Source organism: Mustela nivalis (assembly GCF_964662115.1).
Source record: "Mustela nivalis genome assembly, chromosome: 2".
Taxonomy (NCBI): domain Eukaryota; kingdom Metazoa; phylum Chordata; class Mammalia; order Carnivora; family Mustelidae; genus Mustela; species Mustela nivalis.
The window spans coordinates 62,611,265-62,632,796 of record NC_139021.1 but is presented as its reverse complement, the minus strand read 5'-3'; the positions used below and the strand labels follow the sequence as shown (position 1 = coordinate 62,632,796).

Genomic DNA, 21,532 nt, shown 5'->3' with positions numbered 1-21,532 from the left:
ATTATAGATCCCCTCGACTTTCAGCAGAAATGTCAACACCATATTTAATTTTCCTTCCTCTTTCTCATCCCTACATTAAATTGGTATCAAATCGTGGCAGTGAATTTCCTCTCCTCTTCATTTTCCCTGACACCACCTCTGTGCTTTTGTCCTTTTTCTCTGCCTACTGGAACAAGCCTGTAAATAGGTATTCCGTGTACTATCTAATCTTTTTAGTTTATTATCTTTCTAAAAATAAAGCTGCTTCTTTTATCCTGTTTTCTGGAGGACACAATTCAAAACCCTTAACACAGCATATTTAAGGAGCACCTGGGTGGCTCAGTGGGTTAAGCATCTGCCTTTGGATCAGCTCATGATCCTGCAGTCCCAAGATCAAGCCCCATGTAGGGCTTCCTGCTCAGTGGGGAGTCTGCTTCTCCCTCTTGCTCGCCTTTCCCTGCTCATACTCTCTCTCTCTCATAAATAAATAAAATCTTAAAAAAACCCATACATTACATTAATGTCAGGGCACTTCGGAATGTTTCCTATGTAAATAAAAAAGTACATATAATGCCATGACAATGACATCTAAGATTTATCACTATTTCATCATTGAGCGTTCTGGCCAGATGCAATCAGTACATCCAGTTGGGATAATTAGAAAAGAAGCTATGGAAAAATATTTTCCTTCATTTAGATAGAGAAGGACTTATTAAAAAAGTAAAAAAAAAAAATCCTAAAACATAACCAAAAAATTAAGTCAACTATAGAATGTTAAAAACTCCTGTTCATCAAAAGATAAAAAGAATAGGTGAATCAATCAGCCACAAAATAGCAAAATACATTTGCAATATATTTGTTACTGATTAAAGATTAATATTTAGAATACATAATCAATATATAATTTAATAAAGATCAACAAACAATAGAAAAATAAATAACAGATATGAACAGATATTTCACAGAAAAGGAAACACAAATGACAAATGAACATATGAAAAATGCTTGACTACTTTAGTAATCAAAGAAAAGCAAAGGAAGACCATAGAGAGATGCTGTTTTACTACCCTTGTTTCGGTATTAGGAAATCTGGCAAAAGTAAGTCCTGGTGAAGACAGGGAAGAGAGGAAATTCATACACTCTAGGTGGGGCATAAACAATTTTGTAAACAGTTTTCCATTATTTTAAAGTCTTGAATATTCACATAATCTAAAGCTCAGAAACTCTACTTCTGGGGGAACATCTTAAAGAAACAAGTCTCAAGTGGGCACGAGAAGAATAAATGAAACAAGATGGGATTGGGAGGGAGAGAAACCATAAGTGACTCTTAATCTCACAAAACAAACTGAGGGTTGCTGGGGGGAGGGGGTTTGGGAGAAGGGGGTGGGATTATGGACATTGGGGAGGGTATGTGCTTTGGTGAGTGCTGTGAAGTGTTTAAACCTGGTGATTCACAGACCTGTACCCCTGGGGATAAAAATATATGTTTATAAAAAATAAAAAATTAAACATGCAAAAAAAAAAAAAAAACAAAACAAGTCTCAGGTACCATGAAATGTGAATAACCTTTGTTGACAAGCAGGCGGACAGGAAAATGGATACATTGTGGAATTGTCCCATTGTAGAAAACTGCATTCCAAATACACACAGAGGATGAATGAAATCAGAGGTGTGCTGGCAAATGTTAACAACTCTTTCTTTGAACACAAAAGACCTGATTTGTAATGCTTCCCATGATGTAAATACCACCACTGTGGCTAATTTAAAGCAACTGATCTGAAAATGTCAGTGAATCTCCCAATCTGATATGAGCGAGTTACAGCTCCCAACTGGATGAATCTTAAACGCATAATATTGATTAAACAAAAGTAAGTCATAGAACACCGTTTTTATAAAACTCAAAACTAGCAAACGTAACTAATATATTCTTTAGGAAAATATACGTAAGTGATAAAACTATATTTAAAGAAAGGAATGAAAGACTCAAAATGGTGGTTTTCCTAAGGGGTGGGGGAAGCAAGGACATGGGATAAGAAAGGTACTTGCAGGTATATGCAGGTTATTGGAAATGACTTAATTCTTAAGTTAGAGTTTGAGGATGTTCATCATTATGCTTTGTATAAATGTATATAATATATTGTATATATATGCATATATATATATATATATATACACAATAGACCCTTGACCAACATAGGGGTTGGTCCTGTGTTGAAAATCCTTGTATAGGATATATATAGGGTTTATGAAAAATGCCTGCATAGTTTCAAATCCGAGTATAACTTTTGACTCACCAAAAACTGAACTGCTAAAAGCCTACTGTTGACCAGAAGTCTTACCAATAATATAAATAGTTGATTAACACATATTTTATATATGTTATATACTCTATTCTTACAGTAAAGTAAGCTTGAGAAAAAATGTTTCTAAGAAAACCATAAGGAAAATACATTTATAATACTGCACTGTGTTTATAGAAAGAAATCCATGTGTAAGAGGACCCGTGCAGTTGAAACTTGTGTTGTTCGAGGGCCAACTATTTATACTTTTCTTACATGTCAAGTATTAACATTAAACATTAAAAAACAAAGTGTTGGGGCACCTGGGTGGCTCAGTCAGTTAAGTGTCTGCCTTCTGCTCAGGTCATGATTTCTGGGTCCTAGGATCAAACCCTGTGTCAGGATTCCCACTCATTAGGGAGTCTACTTGTTCCTCTCCTCCCAGCATGTGCTCTGTCTTGCTATTTCTGTCACTATCTCTGTCTCTCTCTCTCTCTCTCAAATAAATAAATAAAATCTTAAAACAAAAGGAAGTGTTGTGGGAACATGAACCAATGATAGTGTAGCACAAGACAAGAAATGATAATAGTTTCTTTATACTCAAGTCTCTTGTAGTACGAATGAGATGGTACACACCCATGGCAGACGTTTAACATTGACAATGAAAGTTGAACCATGAGGCACTAGTGACATGGAGGACCCGGGTTGGCCATTCCTTGACACTCTAGGTTTGGAATCAGACTAGCTTCTTTTCACGGATAGTCTTGCATGTGTACCTTTACTTAAGCCATTCTTCTCTGATTCATAGTGAATTCTTTCTCCTCCCCTCTGTCTATTCAGATCCTGTGCTCTAAGATCACATCAATTGTACCTGGTGTCCAGCCCACATCAGTGTTTTCCTCTTCTTTTTCCCTTAATAGTTTTTGAATTACTTCTTGTGTGTTGTTCTTGCTCAATTGGATTATATGCTTCTTGAGGTTTTCTTGTGTTCTGTACCATGGCTGGTATAAAACTAGACAAAAAGCAGATATTATTTCATTATTGGCCCATTAGTGTTTTTTAATTTTATCAAAACCACAGGAATCCACTAATCCACCAAGAAGATATATATCCTTCAGCAATCACATTTGCATAATAACTGAATATTGTAAGGATTTAAATATTTTGGAAAATTTAACAGTGCATCATCACAAATTATACTTAATTCACTGATTATACTTAATTGCATCCATTGGGGGGGATATTCATTAGGTTCCTTTCTTGAACTGCTTATATCCTGAATTCCTCGCATTCAAATTTTAGTAAACCTAATCAGCAAATTACAAAATTTAAGTTTCTGATTCAGTACACTCTTTTCTACTTAGTTTAGATCACTAGATTCAGTAATTAAATATTTTTGGTATTATCCAAATTTGCTGATGTTAATTTTAAGTCAACTGTGCATCCACATTGAGCTTGGCTCCATAAACATACATATTTCTACAAATAGGTGTAACTTTCTGCATTAAAAAAATCTGTTGTGACATAAACAGCAAAGGTAAAAATAATGAGAGAAACAAGTTGGATAGAGCTAAACATTACGATAAACCCTACACATTTCTAAGTTCTTACCTGAGGATGCCCAATCAATTGCGTTGGCTAAGTTTCTCAGCCCAGTGCTGCCAGATAGTTAGATTTTGACAAAATTACTTTGTTTTTCTGTGTTTTGGTTTCTTGTTCTCTAAAGTGAAAAGAAAAGATAAATTCTAATATTTGAGAAATTTAGATACTTATTTCCCCCTCTATGTGATTGAAAAAATCTCAAAGAGGGGCATCTGGGTGACTCAGTGGGTTAAGGCCTCTGCCTTCGGCTCAGGTCATGATCCCAGGGTCCTGGGATTGAGCCCTGCATCGGGCTCTCTGCTCTGCAGTGAACATGCTTCCTCTTCTCTCTCTGCCTGCTTCTCTGCCTACTTGTGATCTCTGTCTGTCAAATAAATAAATAAAATCTTTAAAAAAAAAAAAGCTCAAAGAGTTATAATTTAAAATACAAGATTTGCTTGTATTTTGAAAATCATTTATACTTTATATAAGTATGGTAAGTATACTTTTATAAAGAAATTGTTCTGAAATAGAGCAAAATAGTTCACACATATGCCTCCACCAATTATGGTCAATAAGCAATGCATTCAGAATTCTTAAAAAATGCAATGTACTCTTCCAAGCATTAAACACTAAGATTTTATTTTCATGATATCTATTGTCCCTACATATATATTAGATTCATATTCTGGCCTAGATTTGGACTATTTAGAAGGGTTCTTTCAATTTAACAGCTTTTAGTATGAATATGTAACTTTGCAAATATTCTGGTAGTACTTCACCATTATCTTTCTACATTAAATTGAATGGACCTCATTGGATGGCATCAATAGCCAAGAAGAATTCAACCAAAACAAGAATAGAATAGAATAGAATAGAATAGAATGTAAAACCATAAAATGTCACCACTACCTTCCTTTTATAAAAATGTTCATTTTTCTTAAAAAATTAATACTGTAAAGGTGTTCAAGTATATTCCAAAAGAGAAAGAGTCATAGAAAATTATCTTGCTCAAATTGTTTTGAAAACACCAAGTTAAATGCCTGGCATATGGTATTTATTTATTATTAAATGAATATACAATTACAAAATAAGTGGGTGATGAATTAATTAGTACATACATGCATTAAAAATCAAGCATGACAGGGGTGCCTAGGTGGCTCAGTCATTTAAGCATCTGACTTCAGCTCCAGTCATGGTCTCTGGGTCCTGGGATCAAGTACTGGGATTTGAGTCTGCTAGGTGCTAGAGTCTGCTAGGTGCTCAGCGAGGAGTCTGCATCTCCCTCTCCTTCTGCCCCAGCACCCCCCAAGTGCTCTTTCTCCCTTAGTCTTTCTCAAACAAATAAATAAAATCTATTGAAAAAGAAAAACCAAGCAGAATGACAGTATTCTTTAAAAATCATCAACTGGGGATGCCTGGGTGGCTCAGTCCTTTAAGCAAGCATCTGACCAGCTCAGGCCCTGGGATAGAGCCCTGCTTAGAGCTTCCTGATCATCCGGGAACCTGCCTCAAACTCCCCCTCTGCCTCTTCCTCTCTCCCTACTTGTACACTTTCTGTTTCTCTCAAAGAAGTCAATAAAATCTTTAAAAATAAATAAAATCATTAACTTATTGAGAAAAACATGAGAATAGTAAGTATTTCTAACTTAAAAAATCAACAAATCCACAAGAGGGTTGATTTTGTTTTTCTGTATATGTCATTTGCTTTGTAATGTAGAGTAGAACATTTTAATATTATTTATTAAGTAAATATTCTACTTAATAGTTTTAATACATAAGTGAAACAAAAAATTGTGAGTGAATACTAAAATTAAACTAATATTTCCTCACAGTTATAGAGAATATAATTCAGCCTTATTGGACTTAAATTATGCTAATTTATACACTCTAATTTAAAGAATCGCCGTATTGTCACCCTTACAACTGGGTGTTGGTAGGTAGGGGTTCAAGTATTCTTCATAAATGACTTAATATTTTTGATCCCGGTACAATTCTCATCATCTATCCTGATTTTATCAACAAAAATTTGCTGCTTTTGGATGTCATCATTCTGTTTGGAAGGGTGGTAGGTAACATTGTAAAATTTATCTACATCTCAAGAAAGTATCCATGTCCCAAAGAACATACTTTCTTGAGATGTAGATTTAAAAAAAAAACACTTTTTTTTAGTGTTTTAGGTTTTTTTAAAGTTTTTTTTTTTTTAAACTAAAAAAAGTTAGCTTTATGTTGGAAAGAATTCTGTGTTCTAAAAAAAAAATCTACATTTACATCTAGATAAACTACGTGCCCTTGGATTTAGTAATTTTTTTTTCTTGAATGTAAAACTCTGAATTATTAGAGACAGAGCTCCATGGTTCAAAAGCTATGATTATAGATTTGCACTAAGCGTTCCACTGTCTCTCCGGTCTTAGGTGACCATTAAGCTTTTGAAGGATTTAGTGCTTTGATTTTCTTCCCAGAGTGCACATTTTTATGCAGTGGAAAAAATCTGTCTCCATATGTATGTGAATCTGAAGGAAAGTCTTCTTGAAGGATTCATATGGCTCTTTCAAATATTAATAAATATAAAGAAATAAATTTTAAAAGTTTCCAGTAGTTTAAAATACTTTCCTCTTAACTGATTTTTGAAACTCAATTTTGAAATTTGAATAGAAAGTTATTAAAACACAGACTTTTTCTAATGTTCCATATATCTATCCTTATTGCAGAATTATTATAACCCTTAGAAATCCTTGTTGTTATAATTAACATAATTCAGTAGACATATGGAAAGGGCTGCCATCATTTTATTCACGTATTAGAAAGTCAATACTCACCCACTCCTCAAATCTAGTCATGCTAACTAATCATGACTTCTCACTTGATACTTAAAATGGAAAAGCCCGCTATCATTTCATGGGATGTATCTTTCCCCAAACTTTTCAGAATTTGCCACCCCATTTAATAGAGAGAACACAAACTGGTACTTAAATTGTGTAGCCAGAAAAAAAAAAGAAGGGAAGAAAGGAAGGAAGGAATTAAGAAAGAAAGAAAGAGAGAGAGAGAGACAGTTGAGAGATAAAATAAACATAAAATTATAAGCCAGAAAATGGACATCAATAAAAGTTCCAACAGTAAGCTAAATCATACACTGAAAGCAGGCTTGCTCTGACTAACATAACAGCAGCTGTCATACATTTTTTGTTTCATCGTGTCCTTCTCAATTAGAAGTAATTAACATTTTCATATGTTGTCTTTAAATTAAATAAACAGCATTCTACTGTTTGTTTTAACTCAAAAACACTAAGATTTTCAAGTGCCAATTTGGCCACTTTCATATCCTTCTCATAATATCACAGAGTCAGTAAGCAATATGTGACAACAATTATTCATTCTTTTTGTAAAAATAGATTCTTTACCCGGGACTGAAGAAGCACTAATGGAAGAGAATGAAGAATTTGAGAAAGCATCTAAATTAGCAAGACATGTAAGTACATTCATTTGCTTACTTTTTTCTCAATTCCTTAAACTAAGGTATATTACCAATAGGAAAATCTAAAAGGAATAGGAAATATATTCTTTAAATTAAAAAATATTTTCAAATGTGAGTCCATGCTGAGTGCTTATATTAGTAGGTGACTAGCTTGTTAACAGGTATAGTGCAAGGCGGGACTAAGCTTTATCAGCAATTGGGGCAGAAGAATTTTTTTTTTTAAAGATTTTACTTATTTCAGACCAAGAGAGAGTGAGAGAGAGCAGGAATAGGGAGAGGGGCAGAGGGAGACGCTGACTCCCCTAAGCAAGGAGCCAGATGCAGGACTCCATCCTAGGACCCTGGGATCATGAAGTGAGTTGAAGGCAGACGCTTAACCGACTGAGCCATCCAGAGGCTCCAGGGGCAGATGATTTGAATGAGTTAGAAAAAGCTACGCTCTGCTATGATTAACTTGATTAATGGCTGGCTTGTGTACATGAATATTCAGAAAGATTATGAGCTGTCATCCTAAACTTCATTAACTATACACATCTTGATAAAAATTAAATATTTTGCATATCCTGAAAGTTTACACATGACTTAAGCTTGCTGTTATTGGTTGTGAAGCCCTTGTGATATTTTTGTTAAACTAGATCTCTTCAGTGGAGTATATTGAGAAAAAAAACCATTGGGTTAAGATTTTCAATGAAATTTAATGTTAAAAGAATAAACACAAAAAATAAAATCAACATGGGAATACAGAGTGTAAAGTTTATAAAAGGTTTTGAGTTGCTATGAAAATGACTAGGCAATCCGGCATCACCTTAAATTTAATATCTAAACTGGGTTTATATCCTACAGTAGTCTCTGTGTTAGCTTGCTAGACCTGCTGTAACAAAGCATTGTAGATTGGGTGGTTTATATAATAGAAATTTATTTCACACAGTTCTGGAGGCAAAAGTCTGAGATCCAAGTATCAGGATTTCTTTCTTCTGAGGCCTCTCTCCTTCCTTGTAAGTGATCTTCAGATATTAAAAGCTGTTAGCATCTCTCATCCGAGACTTTTGTTCAGCCCAAACAGAATCTGTTCTTTCATCAAATTCTGACATTGTGTCATTTTTCGAAGACTTCAGTATGTTTGATACTTTCTCTGAGCATATTTTTGTTTGCCAAGTTCCCTTGCAAAGTGTGGGTTCTGCCTCAACCAAGCCCAAGGTTCCGGATAACATTCCCACATCAGAGAGTGTCATGGGGTATGCACTTGATCAAATATTATTTTTGGATTATAATTTGGGATTTTCTTAACTTTTTTAAAGAAACTTTCTGACATTTGTAAAATTCAGTATGTTTTGATAATCTCATGATGATAAAAGCATGTCATCATTCAGGTTGTGACAATGTTTCATTCATTACTTTTTCCAAGCTTTTTTTTTTTAATTCCTCTGTGAATTTCACCAAAGTTTGTGTATTTCCCTCATATGTAAAAGAATCCTACCAGATTCTTTTCCTAATCACTTTCTAAAATCAAGATAGATCCTGCCCATAGTGTTTGACTTGCTTAATAACACATAACAAGCCAAAGAGGGAAAGAAAACTTCTTAGTGATTTCAAGCTGATTGTGAGAGACTTTTACTTACTTTTTTCAGTGCTCACATAGTGCTTCTAAAGCAAAAATTTGTTCTAAGCCAATTTTACTTGTTTTCACTTATCATTCAGTAGATTTGGGGTTCTTAAAAATTCTACAATTCTACTTAATGTCAAAATAACTATTTAATTCTTTTTGGAAGCATGCAGAATATAAATGATACATGGAGAAGTAAATTATTATCAGGACCCTGAACATAATTTCTACACAACAGCTGCTTTTGTCATAAAGAAAACATGGATTAAAAAAAGAGTCAGATGATATTTTAGATGTTAATTCCCTAAATAATATTTTTTAGGATTGTATTTTTGGTAAATCAAAGAGAAAATTGTGGCCTTATCTAAATATTAATGGAGAAATGGAAGAAAACAGAACTTTTTTCTTTATTACCATAAGAAATGCAAAATACTTCAAAGCAAATTTTGAGTCACATCCTGTAAAAATATAAACATGCCACAAATGTTGAAATCCATCTAGAGCAGTTTCAACACATGCTGTCTTATTTGCTAACTTTCCTAGTTGGGTATTGGATATTAATAAGTAGGTAACAGACTCTTGAAAACTGTTTTCCCCAGTGGCTTAATTCGTGTTTAAAATGTTTCGTGAATATTTTGTGACTATTTGAATGAGGTAAAGGGAACATTAAGATTTACATTTTTATCTTCCCCCAAATAAACAAGCCATTTTTTGAAATATAGAAAAATAGAAATATAGTAATAGTAATATAGAAAAATTAAAAATTAGGCCATTATTAGTAGCCAATGTCAAAGATAAAATTATTCATTAGATTAAGTAGATAATGAAAAAGGAGAAGTTTAAGGTACTGGATTGTGACAGGTAATTTTTAAAAATTATTTTATTTAAATTTTAATTAACATATAATGTATTATTAGGTTCAGAGGGAGTTCAGTGATTCATGAGTTGTGTGTAACACCCAGTGCTTATTTCATCACACGCTCTCCTTAATGACCATCACCCAGTTACCCCACTCCCACCACTCCCTCCCCTCCAGCAGCCCTCAGTTTGCTTCCTAGAGTAGAGTCTCTTATGGTTTGTCTTCCTTTCTGATTTAGTCTTATTTTTATTTTTTCCCCCCTTCCCCTATGATCTTCTGCTTTATTTCTTAAATTCCTTTGATTCTTAAATTAATGAGTGAGATCATATGATAATTGTCTTTCTGATTGACTTATTTCACTTAGTATAATGCTCTCTAGTTCCATCCATGTCATTACAAATGGTACGATTTCATTTTTTTGACGACTGAGTAATATTCTTGTGTGTTTGTGTGTGTGTGTGTGTGTGTGTGTGTGTACCACATCTTCCTTATCCATTCATCTACAATAGCTAATTTTTTATGAGAGGAAAGGATCAATAAGTTTGGAACATAAAAGACTAGTCTTGCTTGGGTCCTTAATTTTGAAGGAGTCTGAGAAACCAATGCAGCATGAGAAGAAGGGGGATCTTAAAATTAGGAGGAAGGAAAGGGAAAAGGATAATAAATAACACAGCTTGGAAAAATTCCTCTGACGAACAATTCAAAGTGAAACTCAGGGGATCCTGGAATTTTCAGGATTAGAGGTAAACTTTGATTACTTTTAAGCATGCATAATATTGTGCTTTGTTGATTATTATATAAAAAGTTTTGTTTGGTGATATAGGGACAAGTGGATGGCCTCTCTTTCTCTCTCTCTCCTTCACTAATTCTTTCTACTTTCACTCACAAGTAATAAGGTAGAGAGTTGATTATCTGATGTTGAAATTTCCCACACACGCCACATTTTCCCGATATTCCATGAATATGAAGTTAAAAAAGAGTAGATATGGGTTAGATATAAATACTATTCTCTTTTGATAACAACTGTAATTGGAAGAGACATAAAGATAAAGAAACATTTACTTGCATACTTCCAATAACACAGGCAACTAATGTACAAATTTGGAAAAGAGTTTTGATAGGAAGGACATTGTTCCTAAATGAATTTCTTTTTGATGGAAAAAATTAGGTGAAACAGTTTTTGTTAACTTAAAAAAAATTATTCTGCTAATGAAGTATGTACATCAGGAAAGAGTTCCACCTGTATTTCTATTCCTGGTCTGATCGTTAATTAGTAGTGTGGAATCTTCTTTTAACCAATCCTAAGTGCCCTTAGGAATGATGTTAAAAAAAGAATTCCACTACACACAGGGAGCACTGATTGCTGAGATTTAAGGGAAATTTTGTAATCTGCTGAAATCCCATGATTTTCACAATATATGGGTTGCACAAATGCCTTTTTTATCTCCACTCTATGAATCTACACACTATTTTCAAGCCAAATAGCATGTGTCTCCTTGAAGAGTCATTTCTTTTATCCAATTTCTTCCTTCCAAGATCTTTATTTCTTCTCTTATAAGCCATGCCAAGAAAAAAAAAAGACATTTATACATTTAAAAGATATAAAAGTACAAAATTATCAAGTTGACTTAACAACAAGCATAAAAAGAGTTGTAACCATCGACTTCCAGGTAAAAACTACAGGTAACAACATTTAGTGGACCTTTAGACCATTTCTTTATGAATTTTGATACTTCTACTTTCTAGTTTACTTTTTTTTTTAAGACTTTATTTATTCATTTGACAGACAGAGATCACAAGTAGGCAGAGAAGCAGGCAGAGAGAGGGGGAAGTAGGCTCCCTGCTGAGCAGAGAGCCTGATGCGGAGCTTGATCCCAGGACCCTGGGATCATGACCTGAGCAGAAGGCAGAGGCTTTAACCCACTGAGCCACCCAGGCGCGCAAAGATTTTTTTTTTTTTATTTATTTAACAGAATGGGAGAGAGAGAGAGAGAGAGAGAGAGCATGCAAGTGTGTGAGAGGGAACGCAAGCAGGAGGAGTGGGAGAGGGAGAAGTAGGTTTCCCGCTGAACAGGGAGCCCAATGGAGGGCTTGATCCCAGGACCCTGAGATCATGACCTGAGCTGAAGGCAGACACTTAACAAGTCTGAGCCACTCAGGTGCCTATCTTGTTTCTTACTAGTCTTATTCCACCTTACACACAAGCTTCCTCTTGGAAATTTTGTCTTTTGATCCTTCTCTCAATTTGATGTCTTACATCTTTCCAGTAAAACAGCTTCTAAATTTTTTTTCATACCCAAGTATTGTTTCATGATAAATAAATATTGTAACACAGAGTTTGGAAGGTTTATATTTCTCTGGAAACTGATTTAAAGATCTGGTCAATGGAAGCAATGTTGAATGAATTTGCTAATGAACATGTTACAGTTTTTTTTTTTTTTGCATTATGTGCCCAGGGTGGAAAAAATAGACACCAACTGGCATTTATGGAATTAAGATGAAACACATCTCAACTTGTACTTTGCAAAGTAAAAAAGAAAAGAGACTGATGTTCCTTATCACCTCACCAAATAGAAGTAATGAATTGGAGTGGATTTCATCTCTTGAAAGATGATCTTGACAAATGGCCAGCCGCTAATTGTAGCAATGAATGGTCTGCTACAGAACAGCAATTAGTGCACATTTTGCTCAACCCTAAAGGTTTTTTACCATTTCTTATTCCTTCTAGCCTGTGGAATTTTGCTTGGCTTTTATAACTCACAGATCTAGGACACCAATAAAACTGTTTCCATTTAAGTACTATAGTAGGAAATTTATCTGACCAAGTTTTGAAATTTGTAAGACTTTTCCTTTTGACATTTCAGGTATGTTGATTTCTAACACATTGAGGATGGAAATATTTGCCCAAACCTATGCAAATATTATTTTTTTAAAACTTCTATGAATTTTTAAAATGTAACTTCTAAATGTCACATTTGCATCGGAGAAAAATGGCTTAAAAGGATAAAATTATGACATAAGACATGTGAAAACATTGTAACTTTTGTCATTAATCAGTCTCTTTACATAATTTCACTGTTTCCCTGTTAGTAAAATTAGGAAATTATTAGGATCAGTTAAATTCTGCATTTTCATTTTTAAGGTAGTTGGAAGGAAGAGTGCCCTAGTGTGCATCTATGTAGAACAAGTTGATTTCTAAACATATAATACCCAAAAAGACATAGGAAAGCATGCTATTAATGTCCTGAGATTCCTAATTCATGATCAGGCCTCTCACTCATATAAACATAGTGGGCAAAAGAGAAGATACATTTCTGACATTTTTAGTATTTTGAAGTTATTGCCAATTCTTTATTAAAATGGTTGCCAGCTACTAGAAATTTTATTTGATTGGTATATAGATAGACTGAAGAGGAAAAAAACAATATAGGTTATGTTTGTATAGTGAGGTAAAACCCCTGTGTATACTCTGATTAGGAACTATGCTGGGTATGTGCTGGAATGGCCTGTTTTGTGTGAAGTACATGAAATTAATATTCAGTCACTAAGTGGTGATGAAAAAACATTAAGATCCTCACGAAAGGTTTTCTTTCATGTGTTCATCTTCTCCTTCAGCTAAGGGACCAATGCAGATTTCCATAAAAATGATTAGAAGCTAAGCTTTCCTAAAGAAACTTAAGCTTGTGAGCTTCCTTTCCCTCTGAACCACAGTGATCTGACCAAGGTCATTTTTTGCCTATTAAATAAGAAGCAGTCACACATAAAGTCTGCGTCTCAGGAATGTGCTGACTCAAACTGAAAAAAATATGGTATATTCCTGCTATTAAGTTGACCTAACATGATATGTATTAAAAGACAATTAAGGAAAAAATTGTTTTAGAAATTATGTTTGAAAGGATCTTGACGTTTGGGTCAGATTGGATGATCATCCCTTTTTAAGACAATAAACTCTTTTTGCTTCTTTTCCAAGCATCACAGATTTTTAAAGAGATTTCCAAATGTTAATAAAATACCAAAATTAATATCACATTCAATGTGCAATTTTATTTTATTTTTTTTAAGATTTTATTTGACAGAGAGAGACTCAGGGAGAGGGCAAACACAAGCAGGGGGAGTAGGAGAGGAAGAAGCAGGCTTCCTGCTGAGCAGGGAGCCTGATGTGGTCTTGATCACCGGAACCCTAAGACCATAACCTGAGCTGAGGGCAGACGCTTAACAACTGAGCCACCCAGGAGCCCCAGTGTGCAAAATATTTTTAAGTTATAATTTGGTTTAACTTTCCAGCATCTCTGTTATACATTTCTTTATTTCAAATTTGTTTATTATAAATATAATACTGTTTATTGTACAAATTTCGGAAAGCCTGGTAAAGAATATAATTTAAAATCCAAAACCCATGACATAGAAAGAATTGTCATTTTATTTTTCCAGTATTTTTTAGCATGTGTATCAGTAAATATGTCATATCATATTTTAAATTTTGGACCATGGCCGACAAGCAACTTTACGTTCCGCATTTCTTTCCATAACATAATGACAATAGTCTCACATAAAATTCTTTGTAAAGCTAATTATCACAGCCTTACCTGTTTTAGTATCAGACCAAATATCCTATCTTTTTAAAATTTAAGATTTTAGGGATGCCTGGGTAGCTCAGTCGGTTAAGCATCTGCCTTTGGCTTAGGTCATGACCCTAGGGTCCTGGGACTGAGTCCCACACTGGGCTCTTTCGCTTGGCAGGGAGCCGGCTTTTCTCTCTGCCTGCTACTACCCTTGTCTGCCAACTCCCCCTGCTTGTGCTTGCTCTCTCTCTCTCTGACAAAAAAATAAAATATTAAACAAATAAAGTTTAGGACTTTAATTTTCACATCAAAACATAACACAGAGTTGTTATGTTTGATTTAATGTTAGAGTTTTAGGCTGGTTATGACCAACTAATTTGTCCCAGGCTGATGATGGTCATGAATTGGTGACAGATATGTTAGGCTCCAGACATCCCAGTCCTCCTGGTAACTGTTTTGAGTCCCATTCAGCTGCAAGCAGTCTTTTCCAGGCCCCACTGTATGTTGTACAAATATGATTTTCCATGTTTGTTTTGAGGTGAAAAGGGCTGGAAATCACCGCTTTGGATTGCTTCTGAGATTCTGGATTGGGGCATATTGCTTTAGAGACCAACCATGCACAAAATCATCAATGTCTCAGTGTTTTCCTTGGGCTAGATTCTAAAAAAGGTCAAAGAGTATAAACTATTTCAAGTTCTTGATACATAACTAGAAAAAATCATTTGCTGTTTTAACAAGAAATGTCCCAAAGTCTTACCAGAGTTAAGTATTCTCTTAGAATGAATGAAATGAAATGAAATGAATGAATACAAAATTTCACAAAATTAATTTATCATACTGATAATGTAAAATGGAACATTTTTGGCCCTTAAAGTTAGACTTCTTCATTTACTAATAAATTTCTTTGATTACTAATGAATAATTTTTACATTTATATGTTGGACTCATGTAATTTCTATTTTTTATGAATTATTTTTTTTTGCCATTGGCCATATTTCTTTTGGGGCATTTGTTTTTCCTATTGAATTGTCAGTGTTTATTAGGCATTAAAAATAATGACTTTATGTTTCTGGCAAATATTTTTAGTAAAACTTTTTGCCTTTTAATGTTGTTTATGATAGTTTTTTTAAAAATTATACTGAAGCTGTACTTTTTCTGATTTCTTTCATTCTTTTTAGACATAGCTTTCCCTTTCCAATATTTGATAAATATTTACCTAAAAGTTCTTCACATTTTCTCCTGAAATTCTTTTATTAATTTTGAGTTCATTTTAGTGATTATTGTGAAGCTCAGATCTAAATATATTCTTAGAGAAAATTTGCTGTTGTCTTTTGCTTTTGAGAACTTTCCTTTTCTTATTAGCATATATTTTTTTCTTTTCACTTAATTTACTAGGTATAGTAATATCACAATTAATATTTATTTGATTTTAATTTTTGCCAAGTATTTTATAAACATTATCCCTTACTCTTTGCCAATAGATCTTAATTATTATCCAGCTTATAGATAGGGAGACTAAACTTTAAGATGTGATAACTTGCCTTGGGTTTCTCAGTTTGTCAGCCAGGGAGCCAGTATTGTATTTACCCCAAATGGTCTGAATCAGACTGTGCTCACTTAACCATTCTACCATCTGGGAAGTGGAGACTTAGCCTCAGTTGGCTTGTATACTATTTTTGTTTTAGTTCTTGTAATTCAATATGGCTTTTTAAAAAAAAAATTTTTTTTTTAAAGATTTTATTTATTTATTTAGGTAGAAAGGCAGGCGGAGAGAGAGGAGGAAGCAGGCTACCCACTGAGCAGAGAGCCTGATGTGAGGCTGGATCCCAGGACCCTGAGATCATGACCTGAGCCGAAGGCAGAGGCTTAACCCACTGAGCCACCCAGGCACCCCATGACTTAATATGTTTTAATATAGAAAAGATAAAGCCCCTCACTTTCATTCTTTTTTTCCCCAAAATCAAAGAATTTAGCCATGATACAATAACCAGATGTTTTTTAACTATAGCTCTGAAGCATGCCTTCTTACATATATATTTTTAAATATAGGTTTAAGGTTTTGATCTTTTAAGAGAAGCTTGGTATATCATTTGCCAGAATATAGGAACCTACCTGTCGGTTTCTGTAGAATATTTAATTTGCTTATATAAAAAGCATTTCACCTAGTGATTTTTATTGTTTCTGAAACAAAGCTTTGATAATATTTAAAAGAATCTTATAAATTAGAGACAGAACTGATATCTTAACTTCCAGTTATTTTGTTCCATGTATTGGGACATTTTGATTCTGAAATAACACAAGCTTTTTGAGAAAAAGGGAAGTTGAGTAATTTTTAAGTAAATATTTCTCTGTGATGTCACAACTACAAAAAAGTATTTGTATTTCTTAAGAATCATGAGTCAGATGCCTGTATTTGTTTTATTTAAATCTGAATTTCTGGAAATTGGCATTTCCTTTTTATGGGTTTTTTTTTTCCTTTTTAATACTTACTGGAAAAGTATTTGCATTTCAATAGTAAAAAACCAAGCATGTCATAAAAGAATTTCTAGAAAGATTGCTTAATCAAAGAAGAGATATAAAGGTATTATTGTCTAAGAAGACAAACTTTAAATGAAGTCAAAAAAACATAATCAAGAATTAACAGACATTTTTACTTGGAGACTACAAAAGTTGAGAAATAGCCATGTAGAGTCTACTCTTCAAGAAGGGACAAAAGTATCCTAGCCTGGAGTACCAGCAGCCCTAGGACAATAAAATGAGTCAAAAGTACCCAGGTCTTAGATATTCAAGCGATTTATCTCTGCCAGGGATGCCATTTCCTTATAGTTGTCTCCTTCCTGTGGATCCACCACTTGAGATCATCTTGGGGGAAATCAATAATACTTTGATGGACTTGCCTCACTAGATTGTATTTCTGGTTGATCATAGGATACATGAACACTTCAGGACTCCAATTTGCTTGCAGTCTTTTCCATCCTCAATATAGCTTCCATTTCCAAATCTCTTCTCCTTTCATTTCTGTATTCTGGCCAGCCACCCTCTTAGCAGAAGTCGTTTTCTACAGAATGATACCACTGTGTCTCCCAGTCATCTAACCTAGGAGGCTGGCAACCAACCTAGATCTCTCTGTCTGCTTCAGTCCTGGGTCAGGGAAGTTATACACTGTCTTAACGTCTCTGCACTAAGCTGTTCGAATTTGTCCTCATGGAAGTCCAACCCAGAAATTCTCTTCCAGCAGGTAGTAGACTACAAACCTTCTAGGAGGCCAGATCTCTCTGCTTAAGATTCACTGCTAAGGATATTGACAGATATGCAGAAGGGTTCTTATTTGAGAAAGGCTAGCAACTGTCTTAGAGTATATTTCCCTTGAGAACACGGACACTTGTAACCATGTGAAGTGCTTTAACTTTATTTACATTAGCTTATTTGAAATTGTATAACCACTCTCTGAGGTAAGTTTATCTAAGTTTATCTCCATTTTTAGATGGAGACACTAAGTCTCAGAGAAGGTAAATAACTATTACTAAAGGTGAAACCACGATTAGAATCTGCTATAGATTAAATGTTAGTGTCCCCTCAAAATTTGTATGTTGAAATCTATTCCTCTAATCCCCTATGTGGTGGTATTTGGAGGTGTGGCCTTAGAAGGTGAGCAGGTCATAGGGGTGGAAGTTTCATGAATGGGATTAGTGACCTTATGAAAGAAACCCCAGAGAGTTCCCTTGCCCGTCTGCCCTGTGAGGACACAACCAGAAGACAGCCATCTGTGAGCCAGGAAACGGGCTCTCACCAGACAACATACAGAATCTGTGTATACTTTGATCTTGGATTTACGAGTCTCCAGAACTATGAGAAGTAAATTTCTGTTGTTTATAAACCGCCCAATTTGTGATATTAAGGCAGTCTGAACAGATTGAGGCAGAACCCAAAGTCTGTCATACAATAGGGTGGGTGACCGTGGCACTGGTGGAATTCAAGTCATTTCTTTTCACCTGTTTGGAGACCAAGCAGCATGTACCTGTGATTTGGGTGGCACCATTCTGTCCTCATTTTCTATCCAGTGAGAGCAGTTCCAGTTTTGTCTATTTTACGCGTACGAGGTTTGGGTGTAACATTTCTTTTGAAAATACGAATTGTCCTCCTATAAACAAACTTTGTAAATTATCATTTAGATTATCGAGAAACATGAGTATTTATTTTCTTTTAGAGCATTAACTTAACGTAAAGCTGTTTTTTGTTTGTTTGTTTGTTTTACATCATGTGAATATTATGTCTTTTTGTTAAACTTTTAAGGACTCAAGGATTGAGAGACTTATAAAAGCTATTTCTTTCCAAGGAAATTTATATTAGAGATTTTGAATGCTTTAAGGTTCTGGAAAATCATGTGAGCTTTTTCAAGTAACAAACACATTCACTTATATGAAACAAAAGAATATTAAACTTTATCAGAACTGATAAAATTAGTCAGTTACAATTAGGCAGCTATAATTTCTTATTCTTTAAATTATTTAGAAGTATGTCTGATGAATTCAGCCCTTATAGATTTAATAAAATATGTGACTGCATTTTTGAATTACTCTTCAACTTGAGAGAAAGAAAAATAAAACACATAAATGCAGTAAGTCATGAATATATGAAAATTGTCAGAAATTCATGAGGGAATGTTTTATACTCAGAGATTGACCATAGCCAATCTTATCATTTTTGCTTTTAATGGACATTAAATTTTAACTATTTTACTCCTGACCCAAATTTTTAAAACACCAAATTTCCACTTTCCTCTCTTTTTATGATACTGCTTAATTACTCAAATTCTATCCTGGGGGGATTTTTCTACAGAATGGAGTTAGTTCATGACCTTCAATTCAACAACAGCTCTGTAGCATTTAGGAAAGCCTCCTTATTCTACTGTTGCCTAGTTTCCAGCTAGACAACAAAATACTGATGTTCTCCACTTCTTAGATGAGTAAATTTTTCATATAGTTGCTGACATAAAAGGAAAGCAAAGACACTTACTAAATCATCTTTCCTATATTGGAGATTCAAGCATAACATATTCATTTTATCTGTGGTTTTTCAGTCTTTGCTCAGCCATGATGTGCAGATGTCAATAAATAGTTGGCTTTTGATGTATATTCACACAGTTGGTAAGAGAGACTGTAACAAGGCAAACTTTGTCTTTATGATTTGTGAAAAGAATCTTAGAGAGAATAGTTGCCTCAAATCACATAGAACTGGAATTTCTTTAGGCTTATTCTGAATGTCTTTTGGAATTTTAGCAAATAGATGGCAGTGTAGCTTGCAAAATCACCCACCAAATTATTTTATCAGTGTTTGACACGAGTCCAGAGATTTCCATCATATGGATTCTGAGATTATCACCATGATGATATTTTTACCAATAATATAATAAAGTAAAAGGTAAATTTTCTATTACAACAAATCATATTTATCTAAAGATATTCACTGCTTAGCACAGTGCCAGGAGTAGGAGATGTTCAATGAATGCTTATTGGATTGAATTAAAGGAAGAAAAACTACTCTGTGAATATTTGGGTGTTCTTTTATTCATCAGCTACCTTTTCCAAAGGTCTGATATCCTACGTGGAATATAATGGTGCCCTTAAACATAATATTACAACTCTTGTAACTGCATGTGAAGCCACAGTTCTCTTCTCTTGGGTACCTCCCAGTTTGCAGAATAATTTCCATTTTCTGGCCTTCAATCTCTTTTCCAATTTCTCCTTTTATCTAAGGTAACAGTACCTCCTAATCAGATGTTTGAATATAATGGGATATTGTTATTGCCATTGTGGTTATTATGTAAGCATAATGCTAAGTAATGGAATTGTGCTCAGGTTGACATTAGAAACCAGGAGGTCCCAGTACCTCTAAGACATGTCTTTTCTTCCAAAACAGGCTTGGAAAACACTCCCCTGCAGAATGTTCTTAAAACTATCTTATTTTGAACTCTTATGGAAAATCAAATTTCCGGTATCTTCAACCTCTTTACCTCTTGGTGCTTCCATTTGTTGTTCTTAGTGATAACCTAAACTGATGATCCCTAACTTAGAATGATTCAAGCTACAGGTTTTTTGTTTTTGATTTTCTTTTTTAATTTTATGATGGTGCAAAAGCAATATGCGTTCAGTAGAAACTGTACTGTAAATATTCAATTTTGATCTTCTCCTGGGCTAGCAGTATATGGTATGATATGGTATGATACAGTGCCTGCAGCTGATGGTCAGCCATGTGATCGCAAAGGTAATCAACTGATATACTTAAAACCATTCTGTACGTATATAACCAATCTGTTTTTTCACTTTCAGTATAGTGTTCAATAAATTACATGAGATATTCAGGACTTTAAAATGCGCTTTGTGTTAGATGAATTTACCCAACTTTAGGCTAACGTAAGTGTTGTAAGTGTTGTGGACATGTTTAAGGTAAACTAAGCTAAGCTGAGCTATGGTGTTTGGTAGATTAGGTGTATTAGATGCATTTTTGACTTAGGATATTTTCAACTTATGATAGGCTTACTGGGGCATAACACCACTGTAAGTCAAAGAAGATCTGTACTTTCCCAGACATTTCTTCACTACTCATGCTTTTATACAAATTCTCATTATTTAGTTATACCAGTTATAAGAGACAATATTGTGTTTATCCTAGTTCTTCATTGCAACTTATTGGCCATTTGCTTTCAACTCTAAATAACAATTCTTCTTCCTCTGAGGTTTGTATTATCTGATACGGTGTTAATATACTGGTCACATTCTTCATTGAGGACTTTGATATTTGTCATTACCAATCTATTTAACATGTTATATTCAAGAATATTTTGCATACTATTCCTCAATAACTTCCATCCAATATCTGGATGGATCAGTCTACATTTCATTTAGCCCAGTCCTCTTTGCTAGGTTTAGTCTTCTGTCTGCCTCCCAAATTTTGGTGTTTCCCAATACTACTTGTCTCTGTTGTTTTCTCTTTTCATCTTCCATACTGTCTCCAAGTAATGTCATTCGCACCCATGACTTCTGTTGGCTTTTGGTCTAGATCTCTTCTGGATCTCTCCCTAAGGTTCAGAATTATATATATCAAACCAAACCAATCCAAACCAAACCAAAACACCACCACTACTACAAAGAGAAAAACAACACAGAATCTATTCACTAAAGGACCTATTGGCAT

The 21,532-nt window shown here is 34.2% G+C and overlaps 1 protein-coding gene across 13 annotated transcripts in view; it reads left to right on the top strand.

The window, feature by feature from the left end:
- The window catches only part of LOC309859927 (uncharacterized protein C8orf34 homolog), a 570,857-nt gene that overhangs the window by 288,661 nt on the left and 260,664 nt on the right, over positions 1-21,532 (top strand). For all 13 annotated transcript variants that reach the window (XM_082721209.1, XM_082721210.1, XM_082721203.1 and 10 more), the window contains exon 10: positions 7,232-7,308. In XM_082721209.1, the coding sequence (XP_082577335.1) occupies positions 7,232-7,308 (77 nt within the window). The remainder of the gene's footprint in view (positions 1-7,231; positions 7,309-21,532) is intronic.